Below are 17,879 nucleotides of genomic sequence, written 5' to 3'. Positions count from 1 at the left end.
CATGAAACATTTGCGAAAGTTTTGTAAAATGGCCCTTCGTGCTCAAAAATTTAGCCATAAAGTACATGTATACACACATGTTTAATGACATAGGAAGCCATTGATAATGCTGGGACACACAATTTGGCCCATTTTGGGACATTCAGGCGAGCATACTTTTCCTCATAACATTGCCAATTATAGGCCTACATACATGATTGACCCCTCATTTTTTACGTTAAATGATTCTCTTTTAATGAAAGCAATTTTAGATGAATTTATTAAATTTCAAAATTTTATGAACATGCCTACTAGTACTATAGACACATACAGTGTGTGCCGAGACTAACCTACCACCTGCCTACGACAAAAACAAATGAGACGAAGAACTGAGCAACCATTTTTGTCCTGAAAAATGCTTCATCGTGACGATCAGAAACGCCAAAATTTTTTTTTTTTTTTACGCTGGATATTGTTCTGGAATCAAAGTACATGTAAGGATCAAATTTGAAGGTAAATCACGGCTGTTCGTTTCAACGCGAAAGTAGAAACTAGGTTTATCGCGCGTAGTCTTTTTACGCAGTCGTTTAAGAGGTAAAAGATCGCAGCGTAAATGAAGGCGCTCAGATGCGCAAGGTACACTAACACAAAAACTCTTATAAAACACGTTTTTTACAGTATACAGACAAACTAAAGGCAGTAACTTTAAAAGGAGATTACAAATTCATTATACAATATATTTTCATTCGTTTTAGCTTGAATAATTTTGCGTAAAGGCTACTCAAAATGTGCAAGTACAACATGAACGATTTTACTCAAATCTGCACATACCTCCGATTAGCTTAAAACACTCATTTATTTTCAATAAATTGTGAAAGATATAGTTAATTTCAATATTACAGAATACATATATACCGATTGACATAATTTATTCCGTTGAAATTACTTGTGCAAGATTTATGTCATACTGAATTACAGCCTTCTCAACTTGTACTAAAAAACGCATGTAAAACTTCATCGCGCACGCGTGCATTCAATTTTCAAATAACAGGCTAAGATGGTCACCCGCGGATCACAGTGGATGTGGTGGTCATAGGTTAAAGTTTCACAAAAGAAGTTAAAAATTGTAATACCGGTAGGCCTACCACTGAATCAGTGAGAAAAATTGAATAAATACCTTTAAACGTTATATTTTACCCATGTTTTCTTTCAAATAACGGCAAGTGTGCAAATATCATAGGGGAGGGATTTATTATAATTAAAAGTTGCCTACAAATCCTTGTTGGCTAAAGGAGTACCTATAGGCCCCAGGCCTACTATCTATAGAGAATATTACATCTCAAGTTGTAAGTTCTAAAATCTATATATCAAAAATGCTATACTGGATTGTAGCCCCCCCCCCCCCTGTCACAATGACGAGGAAGGTTTAGGCTCATGCACGGAGGCCTAGGGCCTATTGCTTAAAAGTTCCGTTTTTTACGGACGTCAAAAAAATTTATAGGCCCGCTGTCGCTTTTATAAAAAATATATTGTTTCTCCGTTTAAAATACCTATAATTCTCTGTAAAAGCAATAACAAGCCATACATGCATTTATATATATAATATAAAAACAATCATTAGGCCTATATAAAAGCAGAAACATATTTCTGCAAGCCTAAAACGGACACTTTCACTGGAGGAAGTTTTGGATGAGAAAATATTGATGAGAACATATTGATGAGAAACGGCCAAAATGGTAAGATTTTTTTTAATTGCTGTTGGTAGAGAGATTTAATTTTCTCACCGTAGTGTCAGTGTGTGTCAATCATTATTTTCTCATTGAAACTAGTGAGATATGCTAGTCCCCAGTAAATTGAGCTAACCACAAACATTACTTTTTTCTCATCCAAAAAACATGAGAAAATTTACATTCTTTTCATTTTGGCCGTTTCTCATCAAAATGTCCGTTTTCTCATGAAAAACTTCCTGTAGGCTTAGTCATGCATGCGCTTGAGCAATTTGTCCGTCGGGTTATGGAAGCGGAACAGGAAAATGGAAAAGGAAAAGAGAAGGAAGAAGAATATAACAGGAAATGAGAAGAGCGCCCCAGGGGAAGAGCAGGGAAAGAGGAGGGTAATATAAATATGAAGAATAGAAATTAGAGTATTGTTCCGCCTATATAATAACAGTCTGAAATCGGCCTTTTTTTTTTAATGAGCTCACATCGCTAACCATTTTCAACAAAATTTGAACACCTGCATTTATAAGCGTCAGGACCAAATATATTCCGTGTTAAATTTGAAATAAATTCACAAATTTAGCCACTGACATGATGACTGAGGACAATATTCTTTTTGGCGGACAAAATTTGAGAAAAACCCAAATTGGCCATAGGTAGGCCTACCAAAATTGACCTTTAATACAAAATGGCCTCATAGGCTTACCAGATGACCACAAAATCAGGCCATGCTTTCATGATATAGGCCTCTCGAGCCAATATGGTGGCTTTGTAGACTAGTATAACGGCCCACACAATGCAAAGTTTCAGGGGCTATGTTAAACGCATTATTGAATTTCACTTTTATGCAAGTTTTCCCCTGGCTCTAGATGTTAGGCCCTGCCTGGGACAAAATTGACTAAAATGTGTTATGTAAGAATACATTTTGCCTTTGGGCCTGTTTCAAATCAAGATTAACTTTATTGTACCAACCCAAATAAAGTTAAAAATTGTGTGCATCATGTGCATTCGTAGCATGATGCTTGCGCATTTTGCAGTTTGCAGCTTTGGAGTGAGACCTTTACCATGTTTACCGACCGCAATAGGTTCTTTTTTGTACAAGATTCAAGATTTATTTATTTGATATTCATCTTACAATAAGATATGATCAAATACATTGTAACAAATACAAATAGGTAAAAATAAACAATATAATTGTAAATAACAACAAAATGATTAAATATCATGCATAATACGTTTATCAAAAGCTGAGTTTACAAACTGAATAACTTGATGGATGGTATCATAATCTTGTACACTCATAATAAGTATAAAGATATCTCTATCAGATAGACTGTCAAAGTCATAGATGTTTTTAAAATTATCAAGCAATCGTATCCGCAAGTCATTGTAAAAAGAACACTTCATAATAATTATAATAATGTGTATATTTTCAGGCATGAGAATTTTCAGTTTTAAAACTGAATTCAGTTTTTTTTAAGTCAAAATTTCCGCGCGCAACTTTATTTAATTTCAGCCTTTTTTTGTTTTTGTAGGCCCTACTTCTTGCCCAATTTCATGCGCATTTTCAGTTTTTTTAGGCCTCTTAGGCCTACTTCATTACAAACAAAAAAAAATCATTGAAAACATAATGTAGGCTTATATGATAAAAAACTTTTCACCTACCCCGCCTCTTGAAGATGTTATCGCGGCTTGCGAAAGCTGCCCCCCCCCTCCCCATTCGTTTAGGCCGAGGCATATACTTTTTTGAAAAAGGATGCGAAAATCCAATAGGCTATTTATATGAGTCAACTGTCATTTTGCTCTTTAGGCCTCAAAATAGTAGGCCCCTAAACCTTGATTTGCATGAGCACTTAATTGAGCATGCAGTTGAGGTGCCGGGGTAGGGGTAGAAAAAGGGTAGGTATAGGCTCTTATTATTTTTACTATTGTGGATGCTTGTGGCTTGTTCGTACAAAGCCAGTGACTATATTGACCATGCGTCGATAATTCCGATATTCCTATGAGAATGCATGGGTCATATTAATTAGGCCTATTTTTAGCCAACTATGGCTGGTCCATATTATTTTTTGGAGTTTATTTTATGCAATACTTGCACAGTCCTAATAGATATGTGTACTTATCAACTTACTGAAGGCATCCCCTTTTTAGAGCTAGTACCATCCCTCCCTCCCTCCTCGGGTTGAGGTGATTTTTAGCATAGTATAGGCCTAATGGTCATTCAAGGAGGGGAAGTTACCGGTATGCAGCATGTCGCCATTCATGAAAATGTAGGCCTACACATGTTGCTATAATTATAATACCGATCGTAGGCCTAAACCCGTTGATGTTGAATAGAATAAATTTCCTTCTTTTATTTTTTTATTAAATCGTGTTTTATTTTTATTTGTTTATCATCATACGGTAAGTATTATAGGCCCTAGGCCTAGTAATAATGCTATTATACAATTTCATCAAGTTTAGTCAAGTCATTTTAAGCAGGGCGTGGAAATAAAACGGGAAATATTTACTCTTCAAGAACTTTAAAAATAAATAATTGACTTTTATTTTTTATTGATTTTGTTGAAATATTATTCTTTCAAAAACAATAGCACTTCGTTCCTATCTAATACCGGTACATATAATAGGCCTAAGCAGAGATTAGAAAACAGGGGAATAGGGCCTAATTGTTTATTAATTATTATCATCATCCCCATTATCGTTATTGTTATTATTGTTATCGTTGTATGTAATTGAAATTTCTATTGTTATTACATTTATTATTATTATTATTATTATTATTATTATTATTATTATTGTTATTGTTATTGTTATAATTTTTTTAGTGTTATGGCATGGGCCGTCGACTTTGCCTGAAAGTATAAGCCTATTGTCGCCGCGTCGCGCTGACCGTGGCCGGACCATCATCTGCAGTGGTCGGGCGGGGCATTGACGTGAGCGCTGTTTTAGACCCTATAATATTAAAATCATTATATTTGACTGAAATGTAGGCCTACAGCTGTATTATTAATTTTTCATGACAATATTTTCAATGGTAATTCTTTGCGGTAGCATATTTATAGTATTTACGTACACCTAGGATCTATGACCAAAAATGTGTGATAATTCATGGATGAAAATCACGGATTTTTGACAATTCCTTAAAAAAAATCTGATAATCTTGCATTTGATATTTAAATGGATTTTGAAAAAGCAATGGATGTTTTTTTGAATAATCATAACCTATATATAATTAAAGACAGAGATAAAAGCAATTTACCGCGTCTGACGTAAACTCAATGAGGGTGTGTAGGGCGGAGCTAAGCGCCTACTGTGGCGGGGTTTTGATGTAAACACGGCATGCGGCACGACTGATGTTGCAAGTTGAACTGCGTGTACCATGTGTACGCTTTAATGCGCATTACACGGAGAGTACATGATTTGCTTTGATTTTCGCCGCATAAAAGTGCAGACTTCTTTAAACCAAAGCAACAACAGATTTAATGCCCAAAAAGCCAAAATACAACAGCACTGTACATGTACTACGCCAAATAAATTATAATAATTAATTTATTATTCGATATTTATATAAATAAATACAAACAAAATCAAAACTAGGTGTCGTGTTGTGGTTCGGGGCATGAGTGGGCCATGTACGTAAGAGGAAGGTGCAAGGCAATTAAGTGAGTGCTCAATTGTGTTTTCTTTGTACAAATGCCAACTGATGAATTAAATCAAAAGTAGTTCATTGCTTTTTTATACTCTGACCCAGTCCTGGACTTCGAGTGACAAAAACAGGAAAAAAAGAAAGATTTTTGGGGATTTTCTAAACTGATCATCCCGGGTATCATCATTGACATCAATACAGTTTTTTGTGGTCAGTGGCGGTGCGGTGCCATGATTTTTTTCAGGGGGGTCTTGTATTGAATTTCAGCCAATTTTATGCAAATTACTGCAAAAAAGTGTACATTTTCGAATTTTAATGGGGGCATCTTGGGGTGGGGTGCAAGCAATTTTGGCACGCCATTTGGAAATCCTCCGGCTCATAATTTAGATTGCAGTTATTAGTAGAGAAATTAGCTAGGCCTACATAAATGGGTTTTTTTTGCAAATTTTTCAATTCAAAAAATACAAATGGCAATTTGAATGACTATCTTTAGTGTACACAATTAATTTTTTTTACACTATCACTGAATAAGCCTTCAAGTGAGGCTCTAAATGCACCAAAAAAAAAATTATATATTTAAAAACATGTGAACCTATTTAAGGGGGTACTACACCCCTCAATAAATTTCGATACTTATGATAGAAAATGAGGTACCGCTAGGATGTACCTCATTTCCTATCATATTTAGTGAACCGCTTGTCTTGAGTCACTGAAATTTCAGTGTAGTAATTGGATTCCTTGCCCCAATAATATACACAACTTTTGTTACCAGTGTGTTATTAATTTTTGAGAAAAATGCAAAAATAGTCTCAAATTTACCACATGGGTGTAGTACCCCTAAGTTTTTTAGTTGGTCGATACAAACTTGTTTTAAGACCTGCAACATGTAATGCACCCCTGGGCTGCATCATCATTAGTTGGAAACTTAGGCCCTTCGCACTTGATTTATTATATTAGTTTCCTGTTAAAGATTTTGAAAAAGGGACGAGATGACTTTTAATTATTAGTTATTAATTATCTTTATTTTCTTTATTTAGTTTGAACTATTACAATCAACTTTTTTCTCGTTTTGACTAGAGCGGGCATTTAATTATTTCACAACAATTTGATTTTATAAATAAGTGAAGGTGGAGTTGTACTCTCTGTTCATTCATCATTATTGTTGATATTATTAAAGTCATATGATAAAATGACAAGTAGAAGTAGTTGCAAGTTATTTTAAAGGAGAAATTTAGAAATAAAAATAAAATAATTAATTATTTCGAGATTTTCAATTTTGGACATGGGCGGTAAACAGAAAACTACCCCGGTAATAATCAAGTGCGAAGGGTCTTATGGGGGTACTACACCCCTTACAAAATTTGTGACTATTTTTGCATAATTTTCTCAAAAAATAATAACACACTGGTAACAAAAGTTATAATTATAGGGGCAAGGAATCCCCTACTACACTGGTATTTCAGTGGCTCAAGACAAGCGGTATGTAAATAAGAAAAGAGGTACCGCTAGAATGGACCTAATTTCTTAAAGGCATATATTGGAATGTCATCTTTCCTGGGTAAGATCTGACACCAGGCCAGCCCATGGCCAGAGGGTAACATGAGTAGGTTTGTTTCACCTTTAAGGCAAGGATAGTCTTGCTAATATGGGCTAACTTTCCCCTAGGCCATCCAATATGCCATGAATTAGTAGGACTACAACTGGTATCTACTGGTCACTTTATACTCCTATTTCCACATCTGTTAATTTTATATGGGCCTTTAACATATATTATAATGAATCACTTGTCTTGAATCACTGAAATTTCAGTGAAGTAATTTGATTTCCTACATAACTTTTGTTACCAGTGTGTAGTTATTTTTTGAGAAAATGCAAAATTAGTCACAAAATCTATCAGGGGGTGTAGTACCACCTGAAAGTATTCTTAATTGGATTTGGACATGACTGTAAAGGAAGGATTCAAATCATGAAACATGTGTGAAATATAATTAAACAATTTAATCTGCAAATTTTTTTACAAAAAGTGTAAAATATTATAGTACAATACAATTACTAAACAAGAAAACATTTGAATGGTAATTTGTGCCTATTTTTGCATTTTTTCTCAAAAAATTATAGCACAGTGGGGACAAGTAAAATATGTATATTATAGGGGCAAGGACTACAACTACTGCACTGGAAATTTTATTTCAGCACAGACAACAGTTGTGGAGTTACAGTCAAAAATGAGGGAAACCCAATATTTAATCAATATATCAATAACTACTTGCTTTGAGTTGCTGAATTTTCAGTACAGTAGTTGTAGTCCTTGCCCCTATAATATACATATCTTACTTGTCACCAATGTGCTATAATTTTTGAGAAAATGCAAAAATAGGCACAAAATTGGCCAGGGTGTAGTACCCCTTAAACCCAGGAAACAACCATTATACACTTACAGAAAAGGTAATAGGCTATAAAAAGGAACATTGTTTTAAACATTTGTAAAAACATGATGCAAAACATTCTAGCAGAAATTTACGGAATGTTTATAGGGGCTGTGCGATAATTATATGTACCCCAGGGTGGTGAATTTTCAAAATGATCTGCCAAAAATTAAGCAACCTCAACTCAAATCATCCAAAACATGTTGATGTTTATGCACTTTTAATGAAATACCTGCACCATTCAATTTTTGATTGGCGTAACCCAACCGACCTTAAAAGTAGGCCAAAGTCTTTTTTTAGGCCTATTAGGCCAAGTGAAATAAATAACAATAAATTATAACATGTATATCGTCCCAGCCATCACCAATTTTTGGAGATTTTCAAACATTTTTGTTATTTTTTTTATTATGTTTTGTTAGGGCTTTGGGGAAATGACAACATATCCCCTTTTATGATATGTTGACAAACACTTTGCAATTCTACACAGAAATGAATGGTAAAAAAATAATTATAATAACAATATTAAATAGGTCCGGACAACATTCATGTTATTTTTTCAGCCTTAAGATAATTGTTATTAATTAGCAAAACTATAAATCATGTCAATTAATTACATTAGGCCTAAAAATGTGATATGCAATATGAACAAAACCTGTTTCAAAATAAACATCTCAAAAAAGTAACTAACCCCCTTAAATAATGGCCATTATTCAAAAAGGGGCTATTGTATTGCAAATCTGTAAAATGCGTTGGAAGCAGAATTTATTTCAGCGCATTTTGACACCTCATTTGATACGATAGCCCAGAAAACAATAAAACACCGGTCAATTTAAGGTTGCACTTACATACAAATTTTTACAATAAAAACACTCAGATACGATTAAGATTTCCTTCCATTACACTGAATGCAAAATAAATATAATTTACTGCAACTTTCAAATCTTGGGCTACATTGATTTAAATGTACGTTGTGGACGTCAATATTTAGTCAATTGCTACAAATGAGGTGTCAAAATGTGCAGAAATAAATTCTGCTTCCAATGCATTTTACAGATTTGTAATACCCGTTTTTGAATAATGGTCATTATTTAAGGGGGTCAGTTACTTTTTTTGAGATGTTTATAATAAAACCATACACATGTACAAATTGTACATGCATGCAATGCAATGTGTATGGTGTTACAAATTGAATTACAAGAGAAACTGGTTCCGATGGTACATTGTTTAAACATGTTAAATGTAGTTCTGCACAAATCTGAACTATGTGAAGGTATGCCTAAAAGTCATGAAAGTAGTACTAGGATTTAATAAAGTGAAACCAAAGTTAAAAAACATTTTGAAGTCATTAAAATCTTTACATGATGGGTATGGACCGTTGAGGGATGGATTGGGAATAGAATTGCATTGCATGACAGAACTAAACATTCATTCATAGCATCATGTAAAAACAATAAAACATGAGATGAGACTAGATTTTGATTTTTCCTGCATTCAATAAAACTTTCAACACTTTTCTTTGGCCCACCACCTGAATTTGAATCTACTCACCTACTCCCTGTTTCTGAGGACTAGACCAACATGACCAAGCAGAAAAATACATGCTGCTTCCCAAAGCTAGGCCCTGTATTTTTTTGTTTTGTTTTTCTGGCCTAGGCTAGGCTAGGCCTCCTAACCCTGTTTTTTTTGTGGTTTTTCTGGCCTAGGCTAGGCCCTTAGGGGCTAGGCATCGGAAACATAGTAACTGGAAATGGTGCAAATGTTTTTACGGCTTCACAAGTGATGTTAATACGAGTCCTGTTGAATACGCTTAAAGGTCCGTGACCCGATCGACAGCATCATCCCCCCGATTTTTTTCATTGTTGATGAGGTTTTGGTATCACATTAATAGATACTATTTTTCTCATTACTATCCTGAAATTTGACGCTCCAAGTCGATGTATTTCCGGAGAAATCATGAATCACAGCGGTTTTTACAGGTATACCAGTTTGTAAACAATAAAAATTACTTCGGATCATGGGAAGAGAAAAAAGCGAACTACGCTAAGTGCTGAGGAGACGGTCCGCCGTATATAATTAAAACAATTCCTTGATTATTTCAGTTGGTGAAATAGCTCAATTGGCTAGCGCGCCGTTCTTTTACCTAAGAGGTACCCGGTTCAAAACCCGGTATCGGAAGGTTTTTTTCCTCTCCATTTTAACCCAAACTTTTTTATATTAATTTGAAATGTACATATTGCAAGGGGAAATATATTTTGTTTCCTTTTTTCTGAAACGTACGAAAAAACAAAAAAACACAAATATTTTCCGTTCAATACGGGCCGGGCATTGCAGCATGTCAGCATTCAATCATACTGAACGGAATTGTTGTTGTTGCATGCCTACCCAGAATGCAATTCACGTATACAAGGTATTGGATTGCAAATTTGGCTATTTATTCACATTTACGCTGAAAATGCTCTCGTTTTTTTTTTTTTTAGCATAAAGGGGGAGATATTTGATATTATTATGTAATTTTAAAGACAATCCATATCCAAAACCAATAGGGTTACCCCCCTTTAATATCAAAACGCTATAGCATATCAAAACGATAATAGATTGCGGGAAAAAAATACCGCGAGTTGTTAGGCAAAAAACAACACTTTTTCACAGTTTTACAAAATCGCCATCTTTGAAGCTTACGCTCAAATAAGTCGTGTCAATAAATTCTTAATTTAGAGTTGTTTTCACAATACTATTGCTAAGTAACTGCTTACATTATGTCTAAAGTTGGATCAGGACACCATCTCGAGCGTCAGGCTCGCCAAATAGTCAACAGCGTGTATCAATATTTTGAAGATGCTGCGAGGAAAACTCACGGTAGAAATTATGGAATTGCTTTGGAAGCACTGCAGCAAACGGCGGATGCCACTGGACTGTCTCGACGATCAGTTTCTCAAGTCAAGCAGGATGCCAAAAAACACGGTCCAGAATGTACCTCACCAAAACGTAGAGGTCCCAAATGTAAGCCAGTAATGGACAAAATAGATAATTTTGCCAGAGACGTCATCCATCGAACAATACATGACTTTTATAGTTCAGGTGAATGGCTGAATATGGAGAAATTACATGCAAAATTGCGGGCACCATTGGTTTCACCGCTAGCATTAAATCATTGCTTCGCCTGGTAAAGAAAATGGGCTACAAGTACAAAAAGCGTGATGGTAGACGATTTTAACCGAAAGGCCTGACATTATTGCCAGGAGATTTGAATATCTGGAATTAATTAAAAGACTACGAGATGAAGGTAGACCGTTTGTATACCTGGACGAGACCTGGGTCTCGCCAATCACACCGTAAGCAAGTGTTGGGTGAACGCCATGGGGCGATGGTGGCCTGAAAGTGCCAACCGGGAAAGGCAGTCGTTTAATCATTCTCCATGCCGGAACAGCCAACGGTTTTGTCCCTAATTGTGAGCTTGTTTTCCAGAGCAAATGTGCATCAAATGACTATCATGATGAAATGGACTCGCAACATTTGAAGAATGGTTCAAGAAAAACTATTAAAAATATTCCACCAAATTCAGTAATAGTTGTAGATAACGCAAGTTATCATACGGTTAAAGTTAATCGAACGCCTACAATCCATGATAAGAAATCTGTTCAGCAACAGTGGCTGCGTGACCATAGCATTTCGTATGAAAAAGCTATGATCAAAATACAATTGCAGTCTTTAATTGATAGAAATAAACCTCGTAACGTTGAATACAAGATTGACAATCTTGCTAAAAAATATGGGCACTTTATATTGAGGCTTCCACCGTACACTTGTGAACTCAATCCAATCGAGCTTATTTGGGCTCAAGTAAAAGGTGATGTAGCTGTAAAAAATTCCACGTTCAAGGTGAAAGATGTCCTGAAACTGATGCAGGAAGCCCTTGCGAATGTCACTCCAGAAAACTGGGCTGCAGCAGAACGGCATGTGATAAACATTGAACATGAATATTGGACCCGAGAAGTAAAATGTGATGCCAGACTGAGCGATGAAGCAATGGAGTCCTTCAGGTTTGCACTTGACGATGACGGCGACAGCGGCATTTATGATGATGAGAGCGACGACGCGAACTTAGTATTCATCACGAAGAACACCCATATTGTATTTGTGTATGTGAGGAGCTACAGATGACACAGCTTACTGACATGACCATGATGACTGAAGTATAGCGTGGTAAGTTTCTAAAGCTTTCGGCATATCCATGCTTTCTTGAGTTCATTCAAGTTCACTATACATGTTTACAATCAGATCATTGTTGAACACATGTTAAACGGTCATCACGAAACGGCTCACTTTATCCACTGCAGATGAGTCATTTTACCTGTCTTTGAGTTCTCTGGCAAGAACACTGTGTAGCTTACAGTCACCATCCATTATGTTCTTTACTTGCATGACTAGTTTTTTCACAAAATCAAAGCTGAGAAAGCACTGCTTTTGCACTATTTCGGAGTCAATATTCGCTGACTTGTTCGGTGTTCAAAATGGCAATTTACCGCTCATCTCACATGCACAGCTGACCGGTCATGTCAAAATAACATCACGACGCCATGACGTCATACGCCGCTATTGACAAATCAAGAGCCGTGAGGAGTTTGATTGACAGACGACGTCAGACGCGGTAAATTGCATTTATCTCTGTCTTTAATTATAGCAGCATTTTACTCAAAAATGTACTTTTTTCATGTGAAAATGTGGTATTTTTACCCCAAAACATTAAAAAATCAAGAAAAATACGTTGTAGGAAATCACAGATAATTACAAAATTATTTTAGATTTTAGCTTTAAATTCATTATTTTCCAATTTGTACATGGATTTGTGACTTATTTTATCGCAAGAATCAGCGGTAAAGACACAAAAACATTTTTTATAGCCCCAGATGAAATTCCGCCATCTCGGAGAATTTCATTTTTTTGATTTCAATTAAGTGGCAAAACACCGCTGACTAGTGCGTGCGTAGAAACCTAGTTTCTATGGACGAACAGCCGTGAAATAGGCCAAATATTGCAAGAAAATCTACTCACTAGGCGGCTAGGGACTGCGCATTGAGTACACGGCTATAGGGAAAACCAAAAATCTAGACTAATTGTGGACCATCCTTGAGTGTTTGAATCTGAATCTGAATGAAGTCGCTGCTGGCAAAAATATCTCGAGGATACATCACACCAACTTGCGCAGCGGTTGGATGGCAGAGCAATTTGCTTTTTAAGAATGTATAATTGTAAATATTTTGGAATATTAACTGAACTAAGCAAAAATAGGAGCCAGGCAGCTAGCTCCTTGTTTAAGCTTACCTTTTCGGGTGTGCAATTGCAGTTTGCATCAAACGGCCAGTCCTGAAATGACGCCAATCGATTTGATTTTAAATTCATAGAATAGTCCCTGAACTGTTTAGGATCTCTTTCCTCTTGTTCGTTTGTCATGATTAAGGATTAATAAAACAAGCAGCTGAATTTGGAATCAAAGTTGGGCAACAAACGCAATTATAAAGGATTCTTAACTCTAAATTTTCAAAACTGCCGCAGCTCAGTTTTCCATTTGTTTTTCCAATGTTGCATGATGGGAAGCATATAATTGCAAAAGGCTGACATTCCTAATTCGCTTCACGCAACAATTGGAAAACTTTTTGCCAGTACAGCTCAACTTACCGTACTTTGCCTAACCAGACAGTCCATGCCAAAATTTATACTGCACCTTTTGATGTCTGTCATTTTGAACATCATACTTGAAAGATGTATGCTATGTAGAAACTTTATTTTGCAATTTCATAATTTGCATATTATTAGCATATTTGCAAGAAAAAACATGAAAATCAATAAATACCTATATTTTTCACAATTTCAATATTTTATTAGAAATTAAGCATGTAGGCCGTTTGTTATGACTTGATGAATGAAACTGTTAGACAGATTTTGATATTTTTGCTTATTTTTCCTTTTTTGCCCCAAAATGTGTAAAAATCACAATTTTTGGATGACCTATATTTTCTTTGAATATTTATCAAATTTCTTAATTTAGGTATAATACAGTGCAGAAAAAGATGTCAACAAAATCTGTTAAAGCAGATTTCCAATAAATTGTTCCATTTTCCATTTTGGGTTAAATACTCAATTTTCATGCGTGGGATATTTGAAACATAAAATGAAAACATGTCCATTGCACTTTTTCCTCGAGATGTACTATAATATCAAGGTTACGGATATTATAATCCCTTCTTATCTTCACCGATCCATCAAGCCAAATTAAAAAAAAAAGTTTGTCTCAAAGCTCGCCAACTCTGAAAAACTAATGCCAAATGCGGTTTTTTTTTTCCCAAAGATTTTTTCCACTGTTTCCTATTCTACTGTATGAAGTATTGTATTGAACAATAAACTGATGCTGCTATTGAAGTGAAGTATTAATAGAGCAGGGGTCTAGGTGGTTATCTCTACTTTTCTCCCCACCTGCACCCTGAGACAGCCTAGCCGCACCCTCCACCATACCCAAGTAGCCTACCGGGAATAAAAAGGAGGGTGTATTCAGTTGCGTATATAGCAGGCGGCGGATGACATGATCGAGCCGGCAACCCGTGAAACCGCCCAGCCGTATGGCATTTTCCATATACTCGGTTAATTTTGTGGAGTTCATTATCGAACCCCAACGGTTTTAGCTTGTAGGCCTATTTATATTATTTATCAACATAGGCCTATTTGTTTGTGATATTTCAAGCGTTTTAAAATTTCAAAATAATCCCATTCAATTACACGGTTGACGATGAAAATATACTGAATTTAAGGACTGCACGTCATACACCACCTGTTGCGTAGTAAACCAAATGAATTCCGGAGGTTCAAAAAAATTGTCAAAATGGCATTTCGATCGTATTTTGTACCCTTTTCTTTATACTGGAAAAAGAAATAAAATGAAAAAAATAAAAGGAAAAAACATTATTTTTTACTAATGCGGGTGAATAAAATAATACGCGTGGGAGCTTTAAGGGAGGTGTAATGAGCGTGAACCTGGTTTGGATGCAGAGGGAGTGTGCCTGTAACAGACACAGCCACCAGAAAAGGACCAGCTCAGATCGCGCGCCAAATAAGTTTGCAGTCCAGAAATTTCATTTTTTCTCAGCCTTGCAAAAAATAGGCAGAGGTGGGAATCGAACCCGGGACCTCGGTGTTGTAAAACCTACTGCGTTACCACTGAGCCAACTTACAATCAGCTATGAGAAGTTTGATAGTAATCCTTGATATTGCTGAATAGAATAAATCAAGACTGATAGGTCTATTTATCTAATGTACGATGTTATTCAAATTGGCCTATAAACTAGGAATATAATGTGAAATGACTATCAATCGATCAATCAATCAAGTTGTCAAGTTATCAACAATCAATAATAAACCGACGTAGGCCTATCATGGAATATTACTAACTAGGCCTACTAACTAATATACCAAATAAATAAAATAAATAAATAAGTCAGTAAATAAATAGATAGGCATAGGCCTAAATAAATAAATAAATACATAATGCAGAATGCAGTTAGTATTTTAGTTGCAAAATGCCAAACATTCTATTCACACATTCTATTATAATTTTCTGCTATACACGCAAAGGACCTGTGCCTTTAATATGTCCGCGCCTAATCAATAATGAGTCTTTCACCATGCTCACATACCATGTTAAACTATTGTATCCCTGCAAGTATAGTACTGACCAAGTCCTAACACCTCAATGAAATGGATGCTATAACGTACCCAATCAAGCGAACATATCAAGGTCATATCAGGGCGTTATACAAAGAATGGTCAAAGGTCAACGTTTCCAAAGAAGTATAGTAATAGATGTAGACACAAGCTTTCGTGCGGGAAACATAAACACATAGTCGTCAGTCGTGTGGTTTTTATGAGATTTGATACGGCGCTGAAGTCTATTGGCTGTCCCAAAATCAGTACCAGACCCGGTTTCCAGACGGCAATGTGTGTGTTGTTACAAGGAATGCAAACTCATTTTATCAATGAGTGAACCACATAGAGGAATACGACATCTATCGTGAGCCAATCTGCATTCTGTTGCCTGCAAAAGCCGACGATCAGGTAAAATTTCTAAAAGCAGCGTGACTAGATATTTGCGTTAATTTCATGATACGTGTAAAACGCATTGAAAACGCCAAATTGCAGTCATAAAATATATAATATTAGTAAATCACCCAATCGAATGTTAACGTAGGTATGTGGAAAAGAACTGCAATAACAATAACAAACTATGTGCCCAAAGAGTTGTCTTTGGCATGTCGCTTTTTGAAATATGACCAAAAATATCAAATTTTGGAAAAACGCCCCAAAATTTAAAACAAACACGAACCTTCCAAAATAAATATATATTATCACTCGGCGGCCCAGTCACTACCTGCCGCTGTGATTTGGGGTAACTCATTGCTTCCCCTCTCCAGATACCGGAACTTCAAGGTCGCTCATACCCCAGCCCTTAAGACAAACCTTTTTTTTAATTTGGCCTCATGATAGTATTTTTGAATGAATGAATAAAAGAATGAATGAATTAATTAATTAATTAATGAACGAACGAACGAACGAACTGACGAATGAATGAACGAACGAACAAACTTACATGTACGAATCGGAACGAATCAAATAAAGAAATAAACGTGGAAATAGGCCCTGAATAAACGAACAAATTCATATATATTTAAAATGATGATAGGAAATAATTAAATAAATGAAAGAACGTAGGCCCTATTTTAATTTGGAGGCAAGAGCCAAGAAAAACAAAAAATAGGGCGGGGCCTACATGTACTGCGGATTTATAAATTAACAAATTATAATTGCAGTTTTTTTAGTCAAATCAGAGGATCAGGATATCCTTTGGCAAATATAAAAGGCAAAGCGATTTGCGCTTTACATGTCTACTCATTTATTAATATACTAAAAATGAGTGACCGGCGGGATGTGGCCACATCACATGACCCCCATTTTTCAACTCTCTCTCACCCAATGACCCCTTTTTTGTTTTCCTGTCACCAAAAGACTGACCCCCTTTTTTCAAACATTTTGGGAAAATTTCTGATAATCTCTCACTGCTGAGTCAGCCTGGAAACAACTTATTGACTACAACTTACTACCAGTGGGGTGATCCTTATTATCATCTTGATCATCCACTTATCATCGTACCAAGTGGAAGTGATTATCCTCCACTACCAGTGACCAATCAATGTATTTTCAATATGGAGTGTGATCAGCCCACATCCAAATTATCTCAATCAAATATGACATTAAGTGTTCAATACACAGCTTTCTTCTTATGTGGATTGTCTACTACCAATTATACCAACTGCCCGCTAACAACTGAAACCTGTCAAAAACTGGACTCACTTAATCTCTTAAAGCAGCCATGTTTAACTCATAACCATGAATCTACACCACCCCGAAAGACTAACAAGAGAAAACGATGGCGTCACCGTGGAAATAGAGGTGGAAAAAAACTCAAATCAAGGCCTACATTAGCACATATTGATTCCAGAGCAACAACATCCATCAATACAAGAGACTGTCTTAATATTCGTTTATGGAACCCCACGTCGGTCAGACATAAAACTACATCTGTATCTGACTGCCTTATTGGCGATAATGTTGACATTATGTTTATAACAGAAACGTGGTTAAATCAGAATGATAATGTTGTAATTGGTGAATGTAGCCCTCCAGGGTATTCGTTTGTTAATGTACCCAGAGGTACAAGTGATCATGGTGGCATTGCAATAATCTCCAAAAGTTCTTTGAAACTGCACACTGTTCAGCTTCAACATAGTGTTACCACCTTTGAATCTGCTTCTGTAATTGACCCGGCTTATGGCATTCAATATATTGTTATCTACAGGCCCCCTCATTCCAAAAAGAATGGATTATTAACATCTACCTTTCTTAATGAGTTTGAGGATTTCATGGGTGAGATAGCCTTGTTCCCAAATAAGGTTGTGTTACTCGGGGATTTCAATGTGCATGTTAATAAACCATGGAAATCTGATGTCAGGCGATTTTTGACGTGCCTTGAGGTCTCCGGGTTTCACCAACACGTTAACCAACCCA

At 35.9% G+C, this 17,879-nt stretch overlaps 1 protein-coding gene across 1 annotated transcript in view; it reads right to left on the bottom strand.

Moving 5' to 3' along the window:
- The window catches only part of LOC140165000 (baculoviral IAP repeat-containing protein 5-like), a 33,135-nt gene extending 19,797 nt beyond the window's left edge, over window positions 1-13,338 (bottom strand). The window contains exon 1 of the mRNA XM_072188407.1: window positions 13,092-13,338. Within this exon, the coding sequence (XP_072044508.1) occupies window positions 13,092-13,220 (129 nt within the window). The 5' untranslated portion in view covers window positions 13,221-13,338. The remainder of the gene's footprint in view (window positions 1-13,091) is intronic.
- Window positions 13,339-17,879: the final 4,541 nt, after the last annotated feature.

The sequence above is a fragment of the Amphiura filiformis genome, chromosome 11 (assembly GCF_039555335.1).
Source record: "Amphiura filiformis chromosome 11, Afil_fr2py, whole genome shotgun sequence".
In the NCBI taxonomy this organism is placed as follows: Eukaryota; Metazoa; Echinodermata; class Ophiuroidea; order Amphilepidida; family Amphiuridae; genus Amphiura; species Amphiura filiformis.
The sequence above is the reverse complement of the archived record's forward strand: the minus strand, read 5'-3'. Positions and strand labels throughout refer to the sequence as shown.